Source organism: Pygocentrus nattereri, chromosome 29 (genome assembly GCF_015220715.1).
Source record: "Pygocentrus nattereri isolate fPygNat1 chromosome 29, fPygNat1.pri, whole genome shotgun sequence".
In the NCBI taxonomy this organism is placed as follows: domain Eukaryota; kingdom Metazoa; phylum Chordata; class Actinopteri; order Characiformes; family Serrasalmidae; genus Pygocentrus; species Pygocentrus nattereri.
The window spans coordinates 15889695-15901315 of NC_051239.1; the positions used below are offsets into that span (position 1 = coordinate 15889695).

Below are 11621 nucleotides of genomic sequence, written 5' to 3' on the forward strand. Positions count from 1 at the left end.
ATAAGAAACCCTTGTTAAATAGCATATTGAGCCGTATTTCAAGAATGGGCCTACCTGATTCATGACAACACATGTAACATTTGCACATCCAGCTTGGGCTCCCTCAAGACATGTGTCACAATTGTTCTAAGCTTAAAGTTTTTGTCATGGTCCAGGTACACTTTGAGCAGACAGTTATTAAGATTGAGCTTACAGCAGGATTGTCCAATCTTATCCACAAAAGGCCAGTATGGCTGCAGGTTTTCATTTCAACAAAGCAGGAGATCAGTGATCAGCAGTTTGAAAACTGAGAGCAAGTGGATTCAGGTGTTAAACAAGCTGTTAGCCATCTTGGGCAATACATCACACCCACTGCATGCTACACTGCAATAACAGAGAAACATATTTAGTGGCAGACTGTTACAAGCGCACTGTGTTAAGGTGCATCTTGCTAGATCTTTCTCCCCACTGCTACTCGGCTGTATGGTGCATATAGTATGTATCTACTTATATTTAAACGGGTTGATTTAAAATACATGTTCGTGAAGCTTCAGTATGGAATCCAAGAGTATGGAGATGCAGGGGATTGAACCCTGGACCTCATACATGCAAAGCATGCGCTCTACCACTGAGCTACATCCCCACCTTGAGATAGCCAGATGCAAAGTGAAGCCTGCCATGGAGAAACATTGTGGCACAAAAATAGGGTACTCCAGTCTAATTTGGTATAGTTCACGTCCAGCAGCCTCTCAAAGGCATGAATAGGTCTGATCGAGTAAATCTCCGTGTGATCTATGTTGTTTTAAAGTAGAACAGGCACGCTGCAGCAAAGCTCACTATAACCATCCTTACAACTGCTGCCATGCTTTAAATGCGGTTTTGCAAACCATAAGCGTGTCTCGTTGGAGATGCTGGGGATTGAACCCAGGACCTCATACATGCGAAGCATGCGCTCTACCACTGAGCTACATCCCCTTCTCATGACAGCCAGGCAATAACGTGGACAGACAATGCTGCAAAAGAATGGTCATGACAGAGAACACGGTTTATGGTCATGGAACTCAAGCAAAAGCTACAGAAGGGGGACGGTTTAAACAACGATTTTTGCTATCTATCTATCTATCTATCTATCTATCTATCTATCTATCTATCTATCTATCTATCTATCTATCTGTCTATCTGTCTGTCTGTCTATCTATCTATCTATCTGGCTTTTACAAAGTAAAAACATAGAGGAACACAAGTGCTTAGCATACAAAAGTGGAAACCCCAGGTATATGGTCGTGACACCCAACTTGCCCACAACATGGACGTTTGACCTTAGCAAAAGAAGTTTGTGAGTTGCCTTAGAATTTTCATTTGCATCTGTGTTGCAACTGCTGCCCAGGTGGGCTAGTTATATGTAAAGGGGTTGATTAAAAATTTGAGCTTATAAAGCTTCACCATGGAATCCAAGGGTATGGAGATGCAGGGGAGTGAGCCCTGGACCTCACACATGTAAAGCATGCACCCTATCATTGAATTACATCCCTACCTGCAGACTGACAGAAGCAAAGCGGAGCCTTCCATAGGGAAACATTCTGTAAGAAATAAGATATGAAAAATAAGAATCTGAAAGATATAAACGGGGCTGGTCACTAAAATCTCCCTGCATTTTAAAGCAGAACGCACTGCAGAAAAGCTTGTCATAGCTAGTTATCACCACTCTTCAAACTGCTACCATGCTTGAAACACAGCACTGCAACCATAACTGTGCCTCCTTTGAGATGCTGGGGATTGAACACAGGACTTCACACATGCAGAGCCTGCACACTAGCACTGAACTACACCCTCTCAGATGTATGTTCAGCTACTCACTCAATTTGTTCACTTCATTTTCCACACAAGTGAAATTAGGTCCTAGTTCAGGCTTAACTTTGTTTTTGTTTACAATGACTGTCATTTGTTTTAGTGAAGTGGAATCTCAATGATGAAGAGCAACACCGCCAGCTAAACATCATGGAGAATATTGCCACAGGCTGTGTCTTCTTCATTGTGGTAATCAATGTCTTCATCACAGCATTTGGGGTTCAACGGCCTAACCAGAATTAATGACGTGTGCATTCAAATATACAGGTAAACACCACCTAATGTTCCATTATGACCTGCGAACAGCAAATTATTTGATTATTTTTGCAAGGTACAAGGAAATACTTGGAAATACATGACACAATAGTAAATGTAATTGATGACACTACAAAAATACAACGAGAAATAATTTTGTTTGTATTTGTGTGTGTGTTCCCACATTTCACTTTGGGCAAAACCAAAAATGAGACGTGATCTTTAACCATATTTTCTGATACGGAATTCTCTGAGAATTTATTCAAAACCACAGCCAAAATTTTTATGTTGCCTAAAATCGATGAAGTGGATCCATTTACATAATGCACATGTGCAACATATGTGTGCATGAACATATCAAGTTCTTGATACATGCTGGCCTTCTTAGGTCGTCAATATTTAATGAGAACTAGACACACTATTTCCAGCTAACTCCACCCCTGGTTCAACTTTGAAAAATGCCAAAAAATGTAAGGGGCACGTTGGGTGGGCCACTGCAGTGATCTATGGGTTTGGAGCTGGGACTGCAAAGGAAACTGGGTGAGCTGGGCTGCTGTGTTTTTATAGGTAATGTTAGCTACCAGAAAATATGGAGAGTGACAGAACCAAATCGCATTTTTGCAACTTCTAGGTCTTACGAGGTTGAAGACTTTTTTAAAAACAGACTTCTATTAGGCCATTAGTTATCATTTATTTATATACAGGTGCATTTGTGGGCACTGTACAAATCTCTAATTTGTTGAGAACATTTACTGTAGGGTGGTGGTCGAGGTATGTTAAAAGTCAATGCAGAAAAAAAGCTAACCCAACCACAGATGAAAACAGGGAGACTGTATCATACCAAAAAGGTTCTTCACAGATGTGATCAGGTTGAGGTCACACACTGCCTCACCTCTCACCCAGGGTTTGCTGCAGTAGCCCTAAATCCTTATGTTCTTCAAGCTGTTCATGCCATTTCTCAGCAGTTCCAGTACTGTGCGAAAGTTTTAGGTATCTAAGCAAATTCTTAAACAATTTCCCTCAGCAGTGAGTTTATCACAATATGCATTAGAATAAAGTTATATTCATAAATCAAATAAATGCCTAATTATATGTTGAATCTTATCAATATAAGGCTAGTTAAGTCTACAAAAGCTAAAAACAACATCTACAAATACAATAACAAAGAATTACCAATATTAAACATCTAGGACACAAAAGAACACACTAAATATGATGAGACAACATCCAAAATGGCGCCGATGTTCCCTACATGTCTCTGAACATGATTAGGGTGTCATCAGGAGACAGTAGCGTTGGTTGACTAATTTGCATACTGTGACGTGTCATCGTATGAAGACTCATCATATGCATATCTATCAGAGTTGAACCAGAGGGGCACTGCAGAGCAGAAACTGACCACGATAAAATTGTTACTTTTACAACTTGGGAAGATGTGTTCACATTTAAATCAAGGCTGGTGTAAATTATTATTACAGAACAATGCATTTCAGCTATTAATGAAAAAGTCTTAGGGTGTAGTTACACTTTAATCACGTTTATGTAGTTGCAGCAGGTTTGATGTATAATTTCCAATAGCAAGACTCTTAGAGCTAGGCAGTGACTACTGTTGTAGTCTTCATGCTAACTATATAATAATAATACTGTGGGTTAGTTCTAACAATGATTCACGGAAGCAAGGAAGCGGTACAACTTCTTTAACTCGGGCACTCAACAACACACATACACACAGTGAGTAGCAATCAATCACCCAATGTGGTGATAATGACAGGCTCACATAATCGAGCACAGAGTGATCGCTCGTATACACCACAACTACCAGGAGGGCAGGGGGGCAGTCGCACTGCACTGTAGCTCACGTTGGAGAGGGGGCCCATGGCGCCTCCTCTTTAGCCTCCTATACACAACCGACCACTCTAGCTAGGGTGTATAGAGTACTGAAAATCCCTTCCCAAGTACAAGTACTGTTACTGTAGTGATAATTTACTCAAACAACAAGCCGTGGGTAATAAAGGACATTAAAGCTCTCCTTAACAAGAATAGGGTCTTCAGAGCTGGAGACAGGGAGGAGGTGAGAACGATCCAGAGGGAACTGAAGACAACTATCAGGGAGGCGAAGAACAAATATAGGAGGAAGCTGGAGTGGAAACTCCAGCAGAACACGAGGGAGGTTTGGAATGGAATGAGGACCATCACCAGCTTCAGGTCCAGCAACAATAGAGGAGCAGAGGGCAGCATGGATGGGGCCAACAAGCTAAATCTGTTCTTTAATAGATTTGACACTGCAAGCTCTGTACTCCCCTGTCCTGACTCTTCTGCTGCCGGTCCTCAGCAGCCCATTCCACTCACCCCCCTCCCCCTCCTGATAGCCTGCCCCCCTCCTGTGACAGTCCATCTCACACCTCCACCTCTCCCCCACCCATCACCTCTACAGTGAGTCCCACTTCTGACCAGGTGAGAAGACAACTGAAGAGACTCCACACAAACAAGGCTGCAGGCCCTGATGGGGTCCCACCCAGGGTGCTTAAAGCCTGTGCCTTCCAGCTTCGTGGAGTACTGCAACATGTCTTCAACATGAGCCTGAGTCTCCAGAGGGTCCCTATGATGTGGAAGATGTCCTGCATTGCTCCTGTTCCAAAGACGCCACGACCCAGTGAGCTCATTCAGTGAGCTCATTCAGTGCAAGACTCATTGTACCAAAATGACCACAGAGCGACACAGGAAGTCATTCTTACCTGTGGCCATCAAACTCTATAACTCCTCCCTCAGTGTGTGATTCACAAAGTGTGGTTCATCTGTGCAAAACTCAATACCTAATTGTATGTTCATATGTGTAGTAATAATAATAATTATGTGTGCAATAACTCAGAGGTACAATAATTTGAACTGCTTTATACTAGATTTAATTTTGATTATCACTTATTATCACAAGAACTTATATCTCATGTAAACATTGCAAATTTATCTTTGTTTTAAATTATTTTACATAAGTGGTTGCAACTGTAACAACTGCAATTTCCCTCTGGGATCAATAAAGGATTCTGATTCTGATTCTGAAATACAAGTAAAAGTATTAGTAAATAAAATTACTCAAGTAAGAGTAAACAAGTAGTTCATTGAAAAACTATGTAAGTTATCCGCTGTCACAACCTGAACATATTTCTGAGCTGACTCAGCTACACCACTGGAAATAATCTGTACAGAGCTGAGAGCTGAGACTGATCACAGTTCTCACTGATAGAGCACATTTACATACCTTTCTGTGAACTGTGTAAGGAACAAGGTTTATATTAAACTGCATGCATTTCATGATTAGATGATTATATAAGACTTTCAAAAACTTAGTTAAGAGAAAATTATCAGTAGATTGGTTAATTAATCATGTAATTTTAGTGAGGGTCCTGCTGTCCATCAGCTCCCAGGACTCTGTATTATGTTAACAGGTGTGAATCTCTACAAAAAGTAAACACATTTACAGCCTTCAAACTGTATATTTTCACTGATATCTGTTCAAAACATTTCTACCATTAAAATCAGCAGCAACATCAGCAACATACCCAGCTTTGATTTTTACTTTCATATATTTCACTAATCATGCTGATCACTTCATACAGAACAAGACATTGTTACTGCATTTCACAATTAAACAGCTAAACAGCCTCTCACAGTTAAAGACAAACACCAAGACAGAGAGAGTGAGAGAGAGAGAGAGAGAGAGAGAGAGAGAGAGAGAGAGAAAGAGAAGGAGAGAGAAGAAGAAAAAGGGGAGAGAGAGAGAGAGAGAGAGAGAGAGAGAGAAGAAGAAGAGAGAGAGTGGCATAGAGAGAGGGCGGGGAGGTGGGGAGGGATCAGATCAGGTCTGTAAACACGGTACCTGTTTAGCTCGGATCAGCCAGCTCGGCTAACACTGCCTCAGGCTGGAGTGGAGCTGTGAGAGCGGATCTCAGCAGGTTTCTGACAATAGCACTGTTTTCTTTAGTTCATGTTAAATGAACACAGATGACCGCTCGGACGTGGTCTGTTCCTCGTGTATGCTGGTTCAGCTCTCCTCTGTCTTTCTCCACCAAACTGGACATCTCTGTAGTGTTTTTCCTATCGGAAAATCCTATTTGATTGGTGAATTTAACCACGCTTCACTATTGGTTTAAGAACTAATGCGCTCTTAATTTATTTTACTCTGTAACGTCATAAAAAATAAACTAACCAAATAAAATATTTTGTTAAAACTCAAGTAAGATTACATAGTACTATATTTTACTTCTACTCAAAAAAGTACCGTTACAGGGAAAACAGTAACGAGAGTAAATGTAATTTGTTACACCTCTATATTCTAGTTAGCTGGCTACTAATGCTGTAACATTAGGGTGTTTATCTGTATCAAGGAAATATCAAATAAATTCAACACTAACTCAGATTATCTCTGTCTTTGATTTTCAGACTACAGTTCTGAGTTCATTAATGACAGCACATTTGACATTCACTTACAAAAATAGCCCTCGTTCTGCTAGCATATTCATCTTATAAGTGACTATGAACAGAACCCAATGGAAGAGTTTGTGCATACACACTTACATTTGTAGTTTCCAGTCAGGGTGATTTAAGGTATCATTGAGCTTGAAATTCACATGCCCAGGTATTTAAAATATCATTTTATTATTAAGTAGTGGAGCATCCAAAAGCTCTCCTGGAGGACTTCCATTATTTACAGTTACTATCAAACACCTATTTTAACTCCTCAAGCCTTCATTAAATTAATACAGCTTTGCTGTTGATGGAACTGAACAAATCTATGCAAAGTGCAGGAAGAAGTCAGGAACCAAACCTATGCTCTTCTAACTGTATTCATCTAACCTGCATAATAAGTAACTTCACTGACAAATAATATGTAGCAATAGGTAGTCTAACAAACATTAGATCATAGTGAGTGAAGTGCAGCATTTCTGCTATTTTGGCTGCTGCTTTAGAACTTCAGAATATTATGAAATGTCACAAAGTCGCAATTACAAAGCTCTGCAGAAGGTGTTAAATTTGAAATGACAGATACAGAAAGTGGAGACATGTGGCGACACCCTACTTGGTCTTCCTGTCTTCCTAGTGCATCTAATATATGGGAGAGAGAAAAACAGAGAGAGGAAAGAGTAAGGTAGATTAAACAAGGTAACGTCATGCTAGATATATTTTATAGTTTAAAAGAACATTTGCAACGTAATGTTATTTTCTATTGAATTCCCTGGCCGATTATTATTAGTATATTTATTATTATTATTATTATTATTATTATTATTATTATCATCATCATCGTCGTCGTCGTCGTCTTCGCCTTATGACTCAGCTCCCTCTTCACCATTACAGCCCAGTACAGTGACTGCATTACTGCTGCTGCCTGTCCCAGCCTGTGGTTGATCTCACAATCCCTGTTCCCATCACCCGTGAACAAGACCCCAAGATACTTAAACTCTTCCACCTGGGGCAGGTCCTTTCCCCTTACCTGGAGTGGGCATGCCATCCTTTTCTGGGCTAAGACCATAGAATCAGACTTGGAGGTGCTGATCCGCATACCAACTGCTTCACACTGAGCTGCAAACTGCCCCAATGAGTGCTGGAGGCATCCATGTGATTCAGCCAAAAGAACAACATCATTTGCAAATAGCAGAGAAGAGACGCCACCCTCCAACCTCCACACTTAATGCCGTCCTGACCCCAGCTATGCCCTGACACTCTGTCCACTGAAAGAGTCTGACTTATTGCTGAGTATACAAACACAGCTCTCACTCTGGGAGTACAGAGACTGAAAGGAGGACCTACTACAAGATATCTCAGGGAACATGGTCATAAGCCACAAAACACATGTAGACTGGGTTGGCAAACTCCCATGCCTACCCTCAACAATCTGTGAGAGGGTGAAAAATTGGTCCATTGTTCCATGGCCGCGACAGAATCCACATTGTTCCTCCTCAATCTGAGGTTCAACTATCGAAATTTCCTTTCCAGCACCTTGGCATATACTTTCCCAAGGAGGTTGAGTAGTTTGATACCCCAATAGTTCCCCCCTAGTGAGGTTACATTCCATGTACCAAGAGCCAGTTTCTGCTACAGGGGCCTAGGCCATCAAGGGCCTCCCTGCAATCTCGCACTGCCTATACAGTACTGCACTGCTCCCCCATGCTGGACCTTGTCGGTGGTCGGCCCACATGGTCTCCCCATGTTGCCTCTTCAGGCTGAGTCCAGCTGGTTTACGTGGGCTGCCCGGCCACCAGGCGCTCGCCAAGGGACGCGACCCCCAGTCCTGGCTCCAGCGGTAGGTCCCAGTGACCCTCTCCCAGGCAGGGTACACGATTGTTTGTCCTTTGTTCATGGAGTTTTTGGATCAAGTTAGTCTAGGATCTTCACTCCAGGCCTGTTCACCCTGGGAGACTCTACCAGGAGCATACTGCTCCCAACAACTTAGCTCTGAAGATACCTAGATTACACATGCTTTTCCGCCCCGACAAGGCCCGGATCCAGGAAGGGATTATTATTATTACTATTATTATTATATTGTGGAATAATGGTGTAGCTAGGGTGCGGGCCTCCCATCGCTGCTGAAAAAAATTCTAGCAGAAACACTGGAGTGGCATGCCTTGAGAGCATCAACTTGTTTGAGACCTAACAACCAAATAAATATGCAAATTGCACTATCCTTTGTCCCACCCATAATAAATCAATGTGATTGCCTGATTCCTCTCTCACTTCGTAATTATGTTGATGGCTAATCTAATGCACAAAGGTTTCTCTTCAATTACTGAAGTTCATAATAATTGGAGAGCCTGAATAGCAGCCAGTTTGTTTATGTATTTCAGGTATTCAGAGGTTGAAATTGTTCATCAGCAAGTAGCACTGTTCCAAAATTGGACAAGGTATTGTCTGCAATTATTGTACATCTGGATGTAAATACATTGGACTTCCATTAAGCTGATTTTTCAACGTATTCAGGACTCAAAAAAAAAAAAAAAAAAAAATCCACTGTGGCCACACGCAAATGCAGAAGCCATGTTTTTTTTATGACATCTCTAGAAAAGACTATATCTCAGCTATTTCAAACTGAATTAGACTAAAGTTTGTAGATAAAGGTTTTCAGTGTTTGTAATCAGTAGTCATGGAAACATCTGATAACAGATTACTATGTAACTGACACCTTGAATACCAAGGCGAAAATTTATTCAGGAAATTTATTAGGTTTTCATTTTGTATTTTGCAATAGTTCCTTGCTTGAGTATTTCTTTGGTCAGGGGGTTTGCCTACAATTTGGACGAAAGCATTTGATTGATTTCAGTATTTGAAAATTAGTTTCTTTCTACTCTCTACTTCTAATCACATTTTGTTTGTTAAAATGAAAGAATGTATGGCTTCCAGTTTCTAAGCTGTGTAGTGAATGTGAATTTAGTATCTGGGATGTGTTTCTGAGGTAGAAATACCAGTGATCATCAAGCCCATCCTTATATAACCCATAACCATCTGGTTTGGTTCCTCCAGCTAACAAGAATGAGCCAAACTCCAGCACATAATCAGGACAGAGGAGAGCATGACTGTCTGTTGTCTACCAACGCTTCAGGACATCTACACAAAAGCAGGGTCATGAAGTGTGCTGGCAAAATTACAGCTGACCCCTCTCATCTTTGACATCACCTCTTCCAGTCACTTCCCTCTGGTAGAAGATTCAGGGCCAATTAAACCAGCATAATCAGACATTCTAACAGCTTTTTTCTCAGAGCCACAGTGCTCATTAATCAAAGTGGAAATCTGAAAGCAACAAAGCTACTTAGTGTATCACAGTATAACTCTTCTGTACCATAATGCTTATTTGTACAATTGTACAAATGTCCATTTTTGCAAATGTTCATATAATTCTGTAATATACTGTATATAATAGTTGTATGTTTTCTGCATATGTATAGATATTTATATCTGCATGTGTACAGACATTCTTGCATCCCGTTAGCTCCTTTTACAATGGTTCTTTCTTATTCTTCATTCTTTGTGCTATTTATTGTGTTTTTAGTTGGATATTTCATAATACTCTGTGTACTTGTCTGGTCTGCTCAGTATGTTACACATACATGCAATTCATTGCATGTGCATCATACTCTGTGCAATAAAGTGATTCTGATTATTTTCAGTAAAGTAGGCTACTAGACCAAATCAGAGTGTTTGTACATCTAGACACTGGTGGTACATCTGGTGTATAAGCCATATCCAGTCAGCAGGGGTGAAAATAGCGCAGTGCTGAATGGACAGATCCAAAATACAGAGGCAACAGTGGTTAAATTTCATGTTTGGGGGCATAATGCCAGATGTGCCCCAGTACATAACTTTTAACCAAAGTGCTCCCATATAGGGATAAAGAAGTTAATGATAAAGTCCTGGAACAGTAAGTATTGACAGATCCTGCAAATCCATGGGGTGGGTTAGATCTTCTAACTCAATGGTTTTAAACTACGGGTTTCTTTGTGGGGACGAGTTTGTTATGAGGATGGCGCATCAATGCACATGATGAAGCACATGATAGATAAGAAGGGGAACCACATAGCTTGTATATAACATGATGGCTGCTTCCGAAGCACTCATGCATAACCCAAGGCGCCTGCAAGTGTAAAATTTTGTAACTTTTTTTCTGTTTGTCACAATACTCTCACGTCACTTGCAGATTGTTTACCAGTAGTACACAACAGTGAACATCACGCCAAAACAATGGCGATCAGAGTTGTACTGTCTAACCTACTGATATAAATGACAACAGAACAAATGTAAAGAATTGAATGTATGTATGGTATCTAATGTCAAAATATTACTGAAATATATTAGTTTGTATGAACTGGATGTGGGAGCTGAATACATTTCATCTAAACACATAACAGGTATTATTTTTTTCTATTCCACAATTTCACTGACGTACAAATCCAATTCCAAAAATGTTGGAACAGTAGCTAATATGCAAATAAAAACAGAAAACAGGGATAGCCGTCTTTTAAAGCTTTGTAACTGAAAACAGCACAAAGAAGAGACATTGAATATTTTACCTTATCAACAAATTAGTTTTAATAAACATATTAATTCCAAAGTTGATACCTGCAACACATTCCTAGAATGTTGGCACAAGACTCTGAGGTTTGTGAAATGATCAAAACCACCTGTTTTAAACAGGTGAAGAGGTAACAGGTGATGCTGTCATGATTGGATATAAAAGGAAAAGGCTTAGTCGTTTGACAACGGATGAGTTGAAGTTCCCCACATTGCAAAAAACTGTGAGCAAAAAGGCCAACAGTTTAAGAATGGCTGACATTAGCAGGCTAGATAGCTGGGTATCAGTAGTCATTACACTACCTTATATTTGACTTACATTGACTAGCATGCTAACTAAATCATGAAGTCCACTGAATGAAAATTTAAGCAATAAACACATGAAAAATCAAATAATGTTAATTACACTGAGTAGACTCGACATCTAAATGAATGGCATCAATTTGAGGAGAATTAGAAAGCGAAGCACCACTTTTCTCAGC

The 11621-nt window shown here is 40.3% G+C and overlaps 1 protein-coding gene and 2 non-coding genes across 3 annotated transcripts in view; 1 reads left to right on the top strand and 2 right to left on the bottom strand.

Moving 5' to 3' along the window:
* The window catches only part of LOC119262783 (ninjurin-1-like), a 32990-nt gene extending 30920 nt beyond the window's left edge, over positions 1-2070 (top strand). Inside the window, exon 2 of the mRNA XM_037536010.1 lies at positions 1931-2070. Coding sequence (XP_037391907.1) covers positions 1931-2070 — 140 coding nt within the window. The remainder of the gene's footprint in view (positions 1-1930) is intronic.
* Positions 551-622, bottom strand: trnaa-ugc. The gene has a single exon. It is a non-coding gene; the product is annotated as a tRNA-Ala (tRNA).
* Positions 883-954, bottom strand: trnaa-cgc. Its single transcript has one exon. It is a non-coding gene; the product is annotated as a tRNA-Ala (tRNA).
* Positions 2071-11621: the final 9551 nt, after the last annotated feature.